General features: G+C 42.6%; 1 protein-coding gene across 2 annotated transcripts in view; it reads left to right on the top strand.

Annotated features, from left to right (window-relative positions):
• Window positions 1-63: 63 nt before the first annotated feature.
• Window positions 64-18296, top strand: part of NSD1 (nuclear receptor binding SET domain protein 1) — a 132805-nt gene continuing 114572 nt past the window's right edge. The window contains exons 1-3 of one of the 2 annotated variants that reach the window (XM_034656670.1): window positions 67-335; window positions 1464-1577; window positions 2318-2407. In XM_034656670.1, the coding sequence (XP_034512561.1) occupies window positions 1548-1577; window positions 2318-2407 (120 nt within the window). In that variant the 5' untranslated portion in view covers window positions 67-335; window positions 1464-1547. Of the gene's footprint in view, window positions 336-1463; window positions 2408-18296 lie in introns of both variants that reach the window. The other variant, XM_034656669.1, reaches the window with a different exon arrangement.

The raw sequence follows: 18296 nt of genomic DNA, 5'->3' as shown, positions 1-18296 counted from the left end.
CCCGCCCTGAACCCCGAAGAGTGAGGCGAGGGAGCGCGCGCGCGGTGGGGGAAGGGGTGCGCGCGCACTCGGTGCCCCAGCCGCACGCGGGCCGGCGCGAGGCGCTGGGTCGCACGCGCCGCCGCGGGGGCGCGCGCGGGGGGTGTGAGGAGGAGGAGGCGGCGGCGGAATAGGCCGGGGCAGGTCGCGTTCGCTGCCTTCTCCCCTGAAGAGAGACGCGGGGGGAGGGGGGTGCGGCGAGCGGCTCCGCTCTCTCCCCAAGGCTCCGCTCGCGCCTCAGTGTAATGAGGGTCACCCCCTCCCCCCAGCCGGCCCGGGAGGGGGCGCGGGGCACGGTAACTAGTGCGGTGGGGTGGGTGGCGGGCAGGCGCGAGGAGGAGGGAGGAGGTGGCCGGGCGGGGAAGATGGTGGTGGCCGTGAGGTGAGGGGCGCGGGGGAGGGCCGGGCGCGGCGCGGTGTTGGTGGCCCGCGGCGTTGTAGCCGCGGGCCCCCTCCCCCTCCATCACTACCAGCCGGGCTCAGGCCTAGCCGGCCCGGCCGCCGCGAACTTCCTCCCGGCGCGGCCCGTGCCCCGCCGGCCTCCCGCGCGCACCTCGGCCTCCGCCTCCCCTCAGGTAGCCGGCTCGTGGGCGCGGGGCCGGCTGCCCTCCTGCAGCAAACTTTGCTTGCTGCTTAATATTGATGAGTGCGATCGGCTCGGCCAGGAGGTGCTGCCGCGGCTGCGGGAAGGAGCGCGGCCCGGGCAGGCGGCGGCGGCGGCGTCGGCAGCAGCCATGTTTGTCAAGCTGTAGCAGCTGCTGCTACCCTAACTCGGCTTCACCGGCTGCCTCCGTTTCTCTCCCCTTGCCGCGTCCCGGCCTCTGGGCCTTGCAGCCGTGGACCGAGCAGTCCTGCAGTCTGGAAGGCGAGGTTCGGGGTGCACCCGCTTCGGCCGACTCGCCTGCGGCCTGAGCACGGCCGCTGCAAGGGCTTCAGCGCCGGCTGGGCGCAGGGTGCAGCGCTATTGTGACCGCTGCGCCCGAGCGAGCCAGGAAGGAGGGGGGGGTAACCTTTTTGTGCAGCTCCGGGAGCCCCCCTCGAACCCTGCAGCCCCCTCCCTTTTGGAGATGCGGCCGCTGGACCCCCCAGCGGGGGATGGGGAGGACGATTCCTGTTTGAGATTTAGGAATTTCTACTGCCAAAGGGATTTTAATTTTAGTTCGGCCCAACTGTCCACCAGTCTGCAGTGCAGGAAAAAGGGACGGGCTGTTTGCATGTGGCAAGATCTGCCCAGCTCCGGGAAGATGGAGTTTGCGGAGGCTCACCGAGGCCATTTTTCCATCGTCAGCTGGGGAACTTTTTCCGCCCATGGAAGTGCAGCAGAAAGGCATCGAGGCCACTAGGCCTTGAGAAGTGGCTGCCATTTTGAAGATAAGAGTCAAATGGCCTATAAACTCCGATTAATTGCTGTTTTTGGATTCCAGGTTGATGCTGGCCCAGGATGGATCAGACCTGTGAACTATCTAGAAGAAATTGTCTGCTGCCCTTTTCCAATCCAGTGAATTTAGATGCCCCTGAAGACAAGGACAGCCCTTTCGGTAATGGTCAATCCAATTTTTCTGAGCCACTTAATGGGTGTACTATGCAGTTATCGACTGCCAGTGGAACATCCCAAAATGCTTATGGACAAGATTCACCATCTTGTTACATTCCACTGCGGAGACTACAGGATTTGGCCTCCATGATCAATGTAGAGTATTTAAATGGGTCTGCTGATGGATCAGAATCCTTTCAAGACCCTGAAAAAAGTGATTCAAGAGCTCAGTCGCCAATTGTTTGCACTTCCTTGAGTCCTGGTGGTCCAACAGCACTTGCTATGAAACAGGAACCCTCTTGTAATAACTCCCCTGAACTCCAGGTAAAAGTAACAAAGACTATCAAGAATGGCTTTCTGCACTTTGAGAATTTTACTTGTGTGGACGATGCAGATGTAGATTCTGAAATGGACCCAGAACAGCCAGTCACAGAGGATGAGAGTATAGAGGAGATCTTTGAGGAAACTCAGACCAATGTCACCTGCAATTATGAGCCTAAATCAGAGAATGGTGTAGACGTGGCCATGGGAAATGAACAAGACAGCACACCAGAGAGTAGACACGGTGCAGTCAAATCGCCATTCTTGCCATTAGCTCCTCAAACTGAAACACAGAAAAATAAGCAAAGAAATGAAGTGGACGGCAGCAATGAAAAAGCAGCCCTTCTCCCAGCCCCCTTTTCACTAGGAGATACAAACGTTACCATAGAAGAGCAATTAAACTCAATAAATTTATCTTTTCAGGATGATCCAGACTCCAGTACCAGTACATTAGGAAACATGCTAGAATTACCTGGAACTTCATCATCATCTACTTCACAGGAATTGCCATTTGTAAGCAGTTTTTGGTACAACTTAAATATATACATAAATGTATATATACAGGCAACTTAGGGGAAACGTAACTAATTGGTTTTTGGTTGCTTATCAGTTCATGGCTGAGAGCCTATTGCTAATGATAGGCTTTTTGGGGAGATTTTACTTTGATTTTTAAATTTATCTCTGTTGTACGATGGTTCTTTTCAGATTTTTCCAATTAGCTTTCCATCGAGGAGGACTGGCTAAGAGTTAAACCTTTACGGCATTTGATTGAGTTCCGATTTTATTTTTCAAATGGAGGTATACATTTGTTTAGTTTTGTTTTGTTTTTGCTTTTTTAAATGCTTTGGCTTGCTGATATGCGTACAGGTGAACCAGTTAATTTCCTGGACTCTCTTTTTTTTTTTTTTTTTTTTACACAAGGCATGGCTTATTTTTTCAGTTGATGGGGTGACTCTTGCTTCAGTTTGGAGTGCATTTTAGGTACAAATTGAAAGTAGCTAAGATAAGAAGACCTTGGACATCAGTCAAAATTTAAATTAGGCCAGTTTTTCTGAACTACCTGTTGTGAAGGTATAGCATCTTATGCTTTAGATAAATGCCACCATCAGAGTAGGCTCTTGAGCTGTTTTTAGTTTTGAAGTTTATGTATGTATACATTGTGTGGTACGTGTAGGTGTATAGAAATAGAAGGAAATCTAATTTGAGTTATTCAGTAGTGCTGTGTACTGTTGTTAAAGAGTTGTAAATGATAAAGTTCCTTTTTATTTGATCTTTTGCAGAATTTCTTAATCAGTTAGAATGATCACTTGAGTTTTAGTCTCAGTTTCAACACCTTTAAAATCAAACTTCTTGGTTGTTAAAAGATACTCCTCAGCTTTAAATACTTGATTGTGATTTTGTTTCTGTCCACATGTATTGTTAGGTTATCTGTAATGTCACCACAGAGGATCTCCCCACTCCCTGATGTCTCTGAATCTCTAAAGATTTAATCAGAACAAATTTTATGTGGTGATTGTTTTGAGTGCATTAAACATTCACTTTATCATATAGCCTTGATGTTCTTCAAAGTCACAGAGAATGTGGGTGTGTCGCTTTTGTTTTTTGATTCATATATGAAATAATGCTTTAGTACTCCTTGGTTTCTTAACTTGGCAGTTGCAGATTTTAAAAATTTGTTTTGGTAGTTATCTCGAGTCTGTATTGTCCTAGGTATTTTTTAGGGTGGATAGGCTGTGTTGGCAGCTTAGACAAATCCTTTTTCTTGGGTTCACATTGAAATTATTTTATTTTTAGTTTTGCCTTTGTATTTACGTAGAACCCTAAATCTGACAGCGGGGATAGATAATTCTGTAGAAGCGTATATATAGAAATAAAAATCTGTTTGTTTCTCATCAGAAGAGATGTCAGTGGATTATTGGCTCTGTTATAAACAATTGAAAGTATTGGAGCCTATAGACAGTGTGTTAGGGTATCTAAACTGGGAGTTAAAAAACTTGCGTAAATAGAAATTTTTTTTTCTGGCAGAAAGTCAAAATTGCTTAAAGATTTTATGGGCTTGAAGAGGCAAGTAACCTGTTTATTTTAGGCCTTTGGTTTAAGGTCGTGGATGCAATCTGTATCTTTGATTTTTGCCTTTGATATATATATATATTTTTAAAGATTTTATCCATTTATTCGACAGAGATAGAGACAGCCAGCGAGAGAGGGAACACAAGCAGGGGGAGTGGGAGAGGAAGAAGCAGGCTCATAGCAGAGGAGCCTGATGTGGGGCTCGATCCCATAACGCCGGGATCACGCCCTGAGCCAAAGGCAGACGCTTAACCGCTGTGCCACCCAGGCGCCTGCCTTTGATATTTTTTAACTGAAGATTTGAAAAAGTCAGATCGATCTGAGAATGCAAATTCAGCTGAACAATATAGCTTGGGAAAGGTGTAATTAAAAATAATTCTATATGGTCACACACTGTTAGTACATACAGACCATTCACAGTTTATAGGTTGATTGATCAGGTATAGAGCATTTACTGTGCATTAGATTCTGTGCTCAGGGCTGGAAATTTTGTCTCATTTTATATATTTTTTTAAGATTTTATTTTTTTGAGAGAGCACGAGCGAGTGCAGGAGCAGAGGGGCAGAGAGAGAGGGAGAGAAATCCCAAGCAGACTCAGCACTGAGCATGAAGCCAATTGTGGGGCTTGATGTCAGGACCAGAGATCATGACCTAAGCGGAAACCAGGAGTTGGTGGCTTGACTGACTGAGCCAACCAGGCTCCTCAGGGCTGGAAATTTTAGAAAATCATTAGCAAATGCTATTTGTCTTTTTGTTCTGTCTGTGATATTATGATAGAATAAGATTCTCTTATTATGTGGCAGTAAGAGTAGTTATTAGGATTATATACTTCCTGTCTAGAATTAGAGAAAGACACATGATTCAAGATCATATTGTCTTGTTGTTTTGTGTATGTAGATATAAGCAGAATGTTTGCCTCCTGTCATAAATAAGCAGCCTCATCAGTTTATCCTTATGTGCTTTTTTTTTTTTTTTAAGATTTTATTTATTTGAGAGAGAGTGAGAGCCCATGCACGAGTAGGGGGGAGAGGCAGAGTGAGAAGCAGACTCCCCACTGAGCAGGGACCCTGGTGCGGGGCTCTGTCCCAGGACCCCAGGATCATGACCTGAGCCGAAGGCTGACATTGAACCACCTGAGCCACCCAGGCTCCCCCCTTGCGTGCTTTTAAGTTATTTTGTCTGAATATAGTGATGTGAAATGATTGTCAAAGTTAATAGTCCTGACTTGATGCTTTTATATTTAATTGGGTTGACACCTTCTAATTCTTGCCACTGAACATATATATTAGTGTACAGTGCTTCATCATATGTAGGTGCTTGGTAAAATATTGAAGGAAGGTTGGTCCCAGAGCTACAAGTTTAAACAGGCAATAACTTAGAGCTTATTAAGTGCTTTGGTTTGTATTGTCTCATTGGGTCTTCATAGCCTTGTAGTAAAAAGAGATGACATGAATGACATAGGTCTTCCTTGAAGGCACTTGAGATTATTAGAGACAAGACGGAAACCCTTGAAATCATAGAATTATCTCAGTACTCTTTGTATTCTGTAGTGACTTCTGATCGTCTCTGACACTTTTGGCTGGGCCTGGTTTACTCACTAGGCTGATTTGTAGCAGTTGTTTGTTTTCTACTCTTTCCTTACTTACATATTTTATGGAGATACTATATTATGGTGGTATTCATGAATTTAGGGATAGTCAAAACTCTTAGGAGGTAGCTGGCTCAGGTGCATCTGATGTACATATTGTACTTTTCTCTAAAGATCATTGAAAATGAATCCACTTAAAATGGGGACAAAAACTTGATAAAAGGGAGAAAAGTGTTTATGTAGGATTTTATATTGAAAAGTAAAGAATTATGAAAATAAATTTTTTAAACCTGTATCAAAAGCTTGGTTATGATGGCAGCTGTTTATTTTAATAAGGCAAGAATCAAATAGATTAATGGGGCGCCTGGGTGGCACAGCGGTTGAGCGTCTGCCTTCGGCTCAGGGCGTGATCCCGGCGTTATGGGATCGAGCCCCACATCAGGCTCCTCTGCTATGAGCCTGCTTCTTCCTCTCCCACTCCCCCTGCTCGTGTACCCTCTCTCGCTGGCTGTCTCTATCTCTTGTCAAATAAATAAATAAAATCTTTAAAAAAAAAAAAAAGAATCAAATAGATTAAAAAAAATTTTGTCCATTGAAATTGTACACAATAGGGAGATGACATTCATTAATTTGCTTCACTCTCATCATGATCATAAAGAGGATGAATTTTTGTAAAATAATTAAGGACTTAATCAGTTTTAGTAAGGTTCTCTTTTAGAAACGTAGGCTCTGGAAAATTTCAAGCATGTACCAAAGAAGAGAGAACAGTAGAAATTCCCAAGTACATACCCAGTTTAAAAAATAACTGGTATTTGGGGCGCCTGGGTGGCGCAGTCGTTAAGCGTCTGTCTTCGGCTCAGGGCGTGATCCCAGCGTTCTGGGATCGAGCCCCACGTCAGGCTCCTCTGCTGGAAGCCTGCTTCTTTCTCTCCCACTCCCCCTACTTGTGTTCCCTCTCTCGCTGGCTGTCTCTGTCAAATAAATAAAAAAATAAAATCTTTAAAAAAAAAAAAAACATTTTTTTACCAACCTTGTTTTATCTTCCCTCCATTGTGTTGTTCACTTATATTTCTTAATCCTTTGATGTTTATCATGTCACTCTTTGAGTCTTCTGCCCTGTTATTGTTGTCAGTTGTCTTTTGTTTACTGGTTGACCTAGATCATCCTTAGCCTTGACTGTAATCAGAGTGGTTTTTCTTTATTTACGTTGACTTTAAGAAACACAGCATCTTTGGGTGCCTGGGTGGCTCAGGTGGTTAAGCTTTCAGCTTGGGTTGTGGTCCCAGGGACCTGGGATCAAGCCAGGTGTCAGGCTCCCTACTCGGTGGGGAGCCTACTTATCCCTCTCCCTCTGCCTGCTGCTCCCCCTGCTTGTGTGCGCTCTCTGTCTCTCATAAAATCTTAAAAAAAAAAAATAGCATCTTTTCACCAGATTTGTTTGCAGTGTAATTGTAATTGACAATATAATGTTAGTTCTTTCATTAGTTGGAGATAGACACCATATTGTCCATAGGAAGACATTTGAATGGAAACTTTTTATTTTTTTAAAAAATTTTATTTATTTATTAGTGAGTGCATCCCCTGGAGACTTTTTTTTGGTCAAGATTTATTTATTTGAGAGCACACTCCTGCTGGGGAGGCAGGTGGAGGGAGGGGCGGAGGGAGAGTGAGAGAGAATCCCAGGTAGACTCCCTAACTGTGCTTGGAGGAGCCTGACTCTTGGCTGGATCTCATGACCCTGAGATCATGACCTGAGCTGATATCAAGAGTGGGATGCTTAACTGACTGGGCCACCCAGGTGCCCCTGAATGGAGACTTTTTTGCCATTTAAAAAACAGGTATGTTGGGGGCGCCTGGGTGCCTCAGTTGGTTAAGTGTCTGCCTTCAGCTCAGGTCATGATCCCAGGGTCCTGGGATTGAGCCCAGCCTCGAGCCCCTGCTTCTTCCCCCCCCCCCCAAACGTATGCTGTCTCTCACTATTTCTTTCTTTCAAATAAATAAATAAAATCTTAAAAAAATATAAAAATAGGTATTTTGATGGTGTAACAATTCCATACAATCTTGGGGGGTTCAGAAAGTACTCAAAGTCACCCCCTCTGCTGTGTTCTATGCTGTGGATGATAAGTGGTTAAAGAGTTGAGTGGAGAAATGAGTGAAACCTAGAGTAGTCAGGGCTTCAAGGAAGAAGTGGAACTTGAATTGGTCTTGGTTGGGTTTGGTTAGGTTTAGAAAGGTATTTTGGATGTGGAGAATTAAATGAACATAGTACTTTCAGGGGGTATTTGTGGGGAATTGGTTGGGTAGGATGGGTGTAGTCAGGTAAGAGGGCCTAGAAATCTGGACTGTGGCATTTGGTGTTGAAGTGATAGGATTGGGAGCCAGCAAGGGATTTTAGCTGAGAAGTGATATGATGAAATCTATGTTTGAAAACTTAAGCTGTGGAAGAGTAGAAGCAACATTAGGATGTAGGAGTCTGTTGCAATAGTATTTAAAACTTAGACTTGGGCAGAATCAGTAGTAGAAAGAAGGGGGGGGGCGATAGTTAAAAAGATTATTTCAGAGGAGGGAAATCGGCAGTCCTTTTGGGCTACCTGGATTGGAGGCAAAATTGGAGTCTGGATTTGAGGAAAGAAGAGGTGAATGCAGATACTATGTAAGGCTTTTGTTGGTGCCTGAGACAATGATTCCTCAGGGATTCTCCTCTGCTCTCATCATCACAGCAATTCTCTACTCTCTCCTTTCCTGTCCCAGAAGAAAATAGATCCTATCTCCATGCCTCTCAGGTTCTGCTTTTTGATTCCCTCCTTGCTGGAGGACCTTAATGTTACTCATTATTCTTTCCTCTTTTCCTCTGGAGTCTTTATTCTCTACCTTTCTAATATATTACTTTTTCTTCCTAAAAACGGATGACATCTTCCTATTCTAAAGGAATCTTTGTGTATCTTATAGTCCCTCCAGTGATCTTTCCTGTTTATGGTGAATTTCTTTAAAGAGTTATCTGCTTTGTTTACCTCTCGTTAATGCTCTGTGGATTGGTTTTATATCCTCCTGTCTGCTGCAGCTGTCCTTTTGTAAGTCACAGATAACACTTCCAATACTCACTATATTAGATTTGCAGCATTTGGCTACCACTCCTTTATTTATTTGTTTGTTTATTTATTTTTTAAAGATTTTATTTATTTATTTGACAGAGAGAGAGAGAGACAGCCAGCAAGAGAGGGAACACGAGCAGGGGGAGTGGGAGAGGAAGAAGCAGGCTTCCCAGCGGAGGAGGGAGCCCGATGCGGGGCTCGATCCCAGGACCCAGGGATCACGCCCTGAGACGAAGGCAGTTGCTTAAGACTGAGCCACCCAGGCGCCCCTGACTCCTTTAAACAGTCCTCTTTGACTGCTTGTTCTCTTTTCTTCCTCTTTCATTTTCCAGTCTCACCCACTTTCATGGATTCACTTCACTGCTACTCTGCTGTGTGAAAATGCTCTTGACCTGACTTCTGAGCTTCAGACCAAGAAATTCTAGTCATTAACCCACCTTCTCTTCTACCTATATCATACGCACTTGGAAACCTATCCCCTTTTTTTTTCTTTTAAAGATTTTATTTATTTGACAGAGACACAGCGAGAGAGGGAACACAAGCAGGGGAGTGGGAGAGGGAGAAGCAGGCTTCCCACTGAGCAGGGAGCCCGATGTGGGGCTCAATCCCAGGACCCTGGGATCATGACCTGAGCCGAAGCCCCAAGGAAACCTATCCCTTATATTGCCAAACGTGCATTTTCTTCTGTGTTAATGATGGCATCATCCTCCTGTTCATTTCAGGGGTGGAAACTTTGGAGTAACTAACTCAATTATGTGATCAAATCACATTTGAGTGCTTCCTCTGTGCCAGGCACTGCTAGTATTAAAAAAAAAAAAAGTTAAGACAGACTGTTTTTAGGAAACTTTACTGTTTAAGGGGGCGCCTGGGTGGCTCAGTCGTTAAGCGTCTGCCTTCGGCTCAGGTCTTGATCCCGGGGTCCTGGGATTGAGCCCCGCATCGGACTCCCTGCTCAGCGGGAAGCCTGCTTCTCACTCTCGCACTCCCCGTACTTGTGATCCCTCTCTTGCTGACTCTGTCAAATAAATAAAATCTTTAAAAAAAAGGGGCGCCTGGGTGGCACAGCGGTTAAGCATCTGCCTTCAGCTCAGGGCGTGATCCCAGCGTTATGGGATCGAGCCCCACATCAGGCTCCTCTGTTATGAGCCTGCTTCCTTCCCCACTCTCCCTGCTTGTGTTCCCTCTCGCTGGCTGTCTCTACCTCTGTCAAATAAATAAATAAAATCTTTAAAAAAAAAAAAAAAAAAGAGAAAACTTTACTGTTTAAGGAAGACAAATGTAAACAATGACAGTACAGAATACTAAGTGATCTGATAGGTGTTAGAGATACAGTACTGTGGCATGTCTGGAGTAATCAGGAAGAACTTCGCAGAGGGGTTATGCATAATTGACCAGAGACATGCCAGTAAGTAAGAAGGAACAGCATATACAAATGCCAGATTCTTTGATAGGAATCTGGGGAGGAGTGGACTTGTCAGGAGGCAAAGTATAAAGATAGGCCTTGTATGCCATCCTTAAAGTCAACTTTTTAAAGTTTTTTTAAAGATTTATTTATTTGCGGGAGAGAGGTGCATACACGAGTGAGGGGAGGGGCAGAGGGAGAGGGACAGCAGACTCCCTGCTGAACAGGGAGCCCGACCCAGGGCTTGATGCCAGAACTCTGAGATCATGACCTGAGCCCAAGTCAGGTGCTTGACCGACTGAGGCACCCAGGCGCCCCTTTTTAAAAATTAAATTTAAATTTAAGTGGTCTCTGCGGTCTGTGGGGCTTGAACTCAACAACCACAACATCAAGAGTTGCTTGCTCTTCCGAGTAAGCCTGCCAGGCGCCCTATTATGTGATTTCTAATTTATACAAATTCTCCAGCTTTTTCATTTCTTCCTTTCCATTCTACTATGAGGCTTTTACCAGTGACCTTCGTATAGTTTTTCTCTCCAGTCTCTCTTACCCAAAATTACCTCTGACTTCCAAAATGAGAAATACTAGGTTCCTGGTTAAAGCTTTACCTTCAATGAATGCCTCACTTTTTCCCCTATTTGCTTAACGAATGAAGCCCATACTTAGTCCCTCTTTGATAGGATCCTTTCCTGACTTTCTGAAATCTCATATGCTATACCCAACGTGTTCTGGGTTCAGCCAGACTGCAGTAGTAGTGGTGGCTTGCTTCACACTTAACCCTGGGTCACGCCTTTATCCTCCTGGTCTGATCATCATTGCGTATTAACAGTAGGTTACATGGTGCCTTCTTTGTAGTGACTGAGTCAAAGAAAGAGTGGATGGTACAGTGGTACCTGTTGGGAGGGGAGTAAATTTTAGGTAGGAAATTGGTGAGTAGACTGTCAGCTCTCATCCTCCATGTACCAGATTTCAAAACTTAAGAGGTTTTTTTTTTTGTTTGTTTGTTTTGGACTTTATCTCCTCACGCACTCAATTTCTAAGGCCTTTGATTTTGAGCTCCTTAATATCTGAAACATTCATTTTTCTCACCATTCTTACTTTCAGTCTTTTAATTGTGGATATTAAATCATAATGGTTTTACATTGAACAGATAATCTGAGTGTGTAATGTGCTTCCTGTTTAGTTGGAGAAGTCCCTTTAGTCTCTGAGGCCCAGTTCCTAATCTCTAAATTGGGGCTAGTACCTTACTTACAGGGTTTGAGAGTGTGCAACAAGATAATTTATGTGAAGCAGCTTGATGGTGTTAGTTCCGAAGTAGGTGCTCAGTAAGTGATGCTTATTATATGCCAGGAACTGAACACATATTTGGAAGAGTTAGTCGTGAATTTTGAGAAATATATCTCTGCATTGGTTTTTTCTCTATTCTTACAAGCACTTCTGCTTTAACTTGCTAAATTAAGGATATTAACTACCATTGACAGTTTCTGTTTCTTTTTAATAATCAGGAGAATTTTATCCATTTTTGCTTGATAATCAATTTAATTTGCAATAGGATCAGGATCTTTCTGTACTCCATCTATTAAATGGTATAACCTTATTATGTTGTTGCGTTTTGCTGGTTGTCTGTCATCGCTGTGTGTATAAATATTCCATCTCTATCCCCTGGTTTTCATGGGAGCCCTTTGAAAGAAGAGCCCATCTCTTGCGGTGGTGTGTTTGATTTTCATTGAATGATTGTTTCTTTTCTTTTTTTTTTTTTTTAAAGATTTTATTTATTCGACAGAGATAGAGACAGCCAGGGAGAGAGGGAACACAAGCAGGGGGAGTGGGAGAGGAAGAAGCAGGCTCATAGCGGAAGAGCCTGATGTGGGGCTCGATCCCATAACGCCGGGATCACGCCCTGAGCCTGAGCCGAAGGCAGACGCTTAACCGCTGTGCCACCCAGGCGCCCTTGAATGATTGTTTCTTAAACTTTTTAAATGATCCCAAGTGTAGCCTTCTGAAGAAATGGCTGTAATTCTTTTTAGTTAGAAAAGTAATAGATGGGGGCATGTGGGTGGCTTAGTTGGTTAAATGTCTGACTGGATCTCAGTTCAGGTGTTGATCTCAAAGGTCCTGAATTCAAGCCCCAAGTTGGACTCCACGCTGGGTGTGGAGTCTACTTTAAAAAAAAAAAAAAAAAAGGAGGGCGCCTGGGTGGCTCAGTTCGTTAAGCCACCGCCTTTGGCTCAGGTCATGATCCTGGAAATCCAGGATCGAGTCCCGCATTGGGCTCCCTGCTCAGCAGGGAGTCTGTTTCTCTCTCTGACCCTTCCCCCCTCGTGCCCTCTCTCTCATTCTCTCTCTCAAATAAATATAACCTTTAAAAAAAAAAAAAAGGTAATAAAGTGTCATGGTAAAAAAAGTTAAACTTAAAAATGGAATGTAAAAGTCTCTATCACCCCTCGTATACTTCATTTGCACTCTTGATATACTATTAGAATTTTCTTTATATATGTACCTTTTTAAAATATTTTGGTAATGTAGGTGGCCTGAATATGTATTATTTGATACCTTTGTTAATATGTTAAGGACATATTTTCATATGAGTATGTAGATAAATCTCCACTCTTTTTTATTATTGAAATTTTTACTGAGGTAAATGTAGATTTACAGTTTTTAGAAATAATACAGAGCTATCTCTTACACATTTTGCCTGGTTTTGCGATGCTAATGTTTTGTGAAGATGTCTAATATTACAACCAGGATGTTGATGTTAATATAATCCACCAGTCTTGTTCAGGTATCCCTAGTTTTTATTTTTCATATTTTTCCCCCCAAAGGATAATTCTGTATTTCTAAAAAGGTATGTTCCCTATGTCTCCAGTTTTACCTGTACTCATTTTGTGTAGTGTATAATATATACACTGTATATATGAAGTTCTCTACATTTTCCTCACCTGTGTAGATAGGTTCATATATGTACCACCACAGTCAAGATACTGAATAGTTTCAGCACCATAGGATCTCTCCTGTGGCCCTTTTATAGCATATCCATCTCCTTTCTTGAAGCTCCTTTTCCAGCCTTTGCTAACTACTAAATCTGTCCTCTAAAATTTTGTTATTTCGAAAATGTTACGTAAAGGGTATCATACAATATATAGTTTTTTGGGATTGGGTTTTTTCACTTACATATATGTAAGTCCCTGGAGGCTCATTCAGTTTATTAAGTGGATTAATATTTTATTCCTTTTTATTACTAAATAGGATTCCATAGAATGTATATACCACAGTTTAACCATGCACCTGTTAAAGGACATTTGGCCTTATTCTAGCTTTTGGCTTTTAGAAGTAAAAGTGCTATGAACATTGTATACAGGTTTTTGGTAAACATAAGTTTTCATTTCTCTCGGATAAATGCCCAAAAGTTATAATTGCTGATCATATGTTAGTGACATGTTTAGTTTTATAAGAAGCTGCCAAGCTGATTTCCAGAGTGATGGTATCATTTACATTCTCAGCAGCACTGTATGAGGGATGCAGTTCTTTGGATCATTGCCATCATTTGGTGTTGTCATTATTTCTGTTCTTTTCTTTTTAAGATTTTTAAGTAATTTCTTCATCTCCCATGGAGCTTGAATTTACAACCACAGATTGAGTCACATGTTCTACCGACTGAGCCAGGCAGGCGCCTCTTTTTTCTTTTTCTCTTTCTCCTCTTCTTTTTCATTCATACATTCATTCATTCATCTCCAGTGTAATTAATGTACAGTGTTGTATTAATTTGAGGGGTACAATATAATGATTTAGTGATTCTTTTTTTAATTTTTTTAAGATTTTACTTATTTATTTTGAGATGGAGCCCATGGACCTGAGCCGGGGGAGGGGGGTGGGAGGGGCAGAAGGAAGAGAGAGAATCTCAGGCCGACTCCACACTGAGTGCAGAGTCCTAGGCAGACTCCATCTAACTACCATGAGATCGTGACCTGAGCTGAAATCAAGAGTCTGATGATGAACTGACTGAGCCACCCAGGGGCCCCTAATGATTCAATAATTCCATGCATTAGTGTTCATCATGTTAAGTGTACTCTTAAGCTCCTTAGCCCATTTTACCCATCCCCTACCCTATCTGTCTGGTAACCATCAGTTTGTTCTCTCTGTTTAAGAGTCTAGTCTTTTGTCTCTTTTCCTTTGTTATATTGTTTCTTAAATTCCAGGGATGCCTGGGTGGCTCACTAAGTTAAGCGTCTGAGTCTTGATTTTGGCTCAGGTCATGATCTCGGGGTTGTAAGATCAAGCCCTGCATTGGGCTTGAGCTGGGAGTGGAGGCTGCTTAAGATTCTTTCCCTCTTTCTCTGCCCCTCCCCACCTCCTCACATGCATGTGCATGCTCTCTCTCTCACTCTAAAAAAACCAAACAAAACAAAACCATGATTAGAAATCATAGGGTCTTTCTTTGACTTATTTCTTTTAGCATTATATCCTCTGGAGCCATCCATGTTGTTGCAAATGGCAAAATCTCATTCTTTTTTTATGACTAATATTCTATTGCATATATCTACACCACACCATTTTTATCCAGTCATTTGTCAGTGGACATTTGGGTTGCTTCCATATCTTGGCTGTTGCAGATAATGTTGCAGTAAACATAGGGGTGCATATATCTTTTTGAATTAGTGTTTTCGTATTTGGGTAAATACCCAGTAGTGGAAGTACTGGATCATCTGGTAATTCTATTTTTAATTTTTTTGAAGAACTTCCATACTGTTTTCCACAGTGGCTACACCAGTTTGCATTCCACCAATAGTGCATGAGGGTTCCTTTTTCTCCACATCTTTGCCAACACTTTTTTCTTGTGTTTTTTATTTCGGCCATTGTGACAGGTGTGAGGTGATATCTCATTGTGGTTTTGATTGGCATTTGTGTTGTCACTATTTTTATCTCAGCCATTTTGGTAGTTATATAATGATATCTCATTATGGTTTTAATTGGCATTTTCCTGATAGCTAATGATGTTGAACATCTTTTTGTGTGCTTATTTGCCATCTGTATGTCCTCTGGTGAAATATGTTCATCTCTTTTGCCCATTTTCTAATTGGATTGTTTGATTTTTTTTTTTTAAACTGTTGAGTTTTGAGAGTTTCTTGCTAGATGATCTACATTCTTTGTAATGGTTATATACAAACCATAATTTTTGAGCATTGCTTCCACTTTTAGATAATTTATTAGAGAACCGATAGTCATACATACTTGTGGTTTCCCTCTTATAAATTGAAACAGATTTTAGGATTGCTTTTTTAGGCAAAATTATTTTATTAAGATTTCTAAAGTTCTTTTCACATCTCCAGCAATGTTGTAATATACCATAATACTCTGGTAAAGATTGCTGGAAGGATAAAATTCATTTTAGAGTATGAACAATTATATTTACACATTAGATTAAATTAAATATAATTACTGGTTATATGATATCCCCTTATATGCCAGGAAGAGTCTGAAGGTAATCTTTCTTTGTAAATTGTGAGGGTATATTCCCCTTGTCATCTCTAATTTCTCTTCGTGGTGTTATTGGAGCTGTTGGGGATCCCTAGTGCAAGTAGGTGATGTACAAGTTACCTTTATACTCAGTAAAAATAATTGACATTAATGCCGTGCTAATTGTCATTGGAATTTTATCTCCAAAGGCGTTTCTCTAACACTGTATTTTGTTCAATTGACAATGTATTGAATTTCTTTACCCATGCTGTCATCTGTAAAGAATTGCAGAGCCGTTGTTGAGAGGTAATAAAATTCTACATTACATTTGAAGTGTTTTTAAACATAGTAGAGCTTTGGGGCAGAAGTATTATAGTGCAGGTAATAAAACCGGTGAGATCAGTTCTTTGGTGGAATAGATGTTAGAATTGTAAGTAAAGTCTTTTTTTTTTTTTTAAAGATTTTATTTATTTATTTGAAAGAGAGAGAGATGAGGGCACGAGCAGGGAGAAGGAGCAGAGGCAGAGGGAGAAGCAGGCTCCCTGTTGAGCAGGGAGCCCAATGCAGAACTTGATCCCAAGACCCTGGGATCATGACTTGAGCCAAAGGCAGACACTTAACCAACTGAGCCACCCAGGCACCCATAAGTAAAGTCTTGATAGATAGTATCTGGGGAATTACTTTCTAGTAATAATTTCATAATAATGTTTGTGGAATTATTTCCTAAGGATAAACTGCTGATAGTGGAATTATCAGGGCAGTGGGTTAGATTTTTTGTGTTTGATGTTTCTATTCTGTTTGGCTTTCCAAAGGATTGTACCATTTTAATAGTAATTATTTATTTATTTTTAAAAAGATTTTATTATTTGAGACAGCGAGAACGTGAGGGGTGGGGAGGGGCAGGGGAGAGGGAAAAGCAGACTCCCCACTGAGCACGGAGCCCAATTTGGAGCTCCATCCCAGGACCCCGAAATGATGACCCCAGCCGAAGGCAGATGTTCAACTCACTGAGCCAACCAGATGCCCCAGTTGTTGTTGTTGTGTTTTTTTTTTTTTTTAAAGATTTTATCTATTTATTTAAGGTAAAGAGCAAATGTGGGGGAGAGAGCACAAGCGGGGGTCAGAGGGAGAGGGAGAAGCAGACTCCCTGCTGAGTGTGGAACCTTCAATGGGACTTGATCTCAAGACCCCAGGATCGTGACCTAAGCTGAAGGCAAAGGTTTAACCGACTGAGCACCCAGGTGCCCCTTGAAAACAAATTCTTAGAGCTGTGGAGGGAATGTTTCCCTTTGTATTAGTTATCTATTTTGCCTAACAAATTACTTTCAGATTTAACAGCCTAAAACAATAAACATTTATATCACAGAGGGTTAGGAGTCCTGGAGTGGCTTAGTTGGGTGGTTCTGGCTCAGAGTCTCTCATGAGATGACAAGATGTCAGCCAGGGCTACAGTCATCTGAAGGCTGTAGGTAGGATCACTGTCCAAGATGGCTCATATGGCTGCTGGCTGGCTGGCTGTAGGAGGCCTCAGTTCCTTGCCAGGTGAGGCTCTCTGTAGGGGTGCTCACAATATGTACTGGCTTCCTCCAGGGTGAGTGATCCAAGAGAGACCAAGCAGGAAGATTGAAGGGGATATAATGTGGAAGGGGAATACCATGGGTTGAATCCCATGAATAAAAAAGGTAGGAATCACTGGGGACCATCTAGGAGGCTAGTTAACACACTTAACCAACAAGAAATGAATAGTTGTCAGTTAAAGGAGAAAGCTCTTTTTTTTTTTTTTTTTTTTTTTAAAGATTTTATGTATTTATTCGACAGAGATAGAGACAGCCAGCGAGAGAGGGAACACAAGCAGGGGGAGTGGGAGAGGAAGAAGCAGGCTCACAGCGGAGGAGCCTGATGTGGGGCTCGATCCCATAACGCTGGGATCACGCCCTGAGCCGAAGGCAGACGCTTAACCACTGTGCCACCCAGGCGCCCCTAAAGGAGAAAGCTCTTAACTATACAAAATCGATAGTGATTAATTACTTCTTACTTTTTTGGGTTTTTTTTTTTTTTTGGAAGACTTTATTTGACAGAGACAGCCAGCGAGAGAGGGAACACAAGCAAGGGGAGTGGGAGAGGAAGAAGCAGGCTCCCAACGGAGCAGGGAGCCCGATGCAGGGCTGGATCCCAGCACCCTGGGATCACGCCTCGAGCCGAAGGCAGACACTTAACGATTGAGCCATCCAGGCACCCCAGATTACTTCTTACTTTTAAACTGAATTGAATTTTTGAATAGGTATGTGGCTCAAAAGCGTAATATAAAAAGGTAACCAGTGAACTCTTGTACCTTGTTTGCTCGTTTAGCATCTTCAGTTCCAATGGCACCTCCCACCTTTTTTTATGACAAAGGTAGCAGATTATGTACACTTAACCTTTTTCATTTATGTATTGTAATCTTTCCATTTTATTTATTTTTTTAAGATTTTATTTTTAGGGGTGCCTGGGTGGCTCAGTCGGTTAAGCATCTGCCTTCGGCTCAGGCCATGATCCCGGGGTCCTGGGATCCAGCCTTGCATCTGGCTCCCTGCTCAGTGGGGAGCCTGCTTCTCCCTCTCCCTCTACTACTTCCCCTGCTTGTGCTCTCTCGTGCTCGCACGCTCTCTTTCTCTCTCTCTCTCTTTCAAATAAATAAGTTCTTTACTTACTTTAATCTCTACACCCAGTGTGGGGCTTGTACTTACAACCCTGAGATCAAGAGTCACATGCTCTACGGATTGAGCCAGCCAAGTGCCTCAAAAATCTTTCCATTTTATG

Source organism: Ailuropoda melanoleuca, chromosome 3 (genome assembly GCF_002007445.2).
Source record: "Ailuropoda melanoleuca isolate Jingjing chromosome 3, ASM200744v2, whole genome shotgun sequence".
NCBI classification, from domain to species: Eukaryota; Metazoa; Chordata; class Mammalia; order Carnivora; family Ursidae; genus Ailuropoda; species Ailuropoda melanoleuca.
This window is presented reverse-complemented; position numbering and strand designations above follow the sequence as displayed.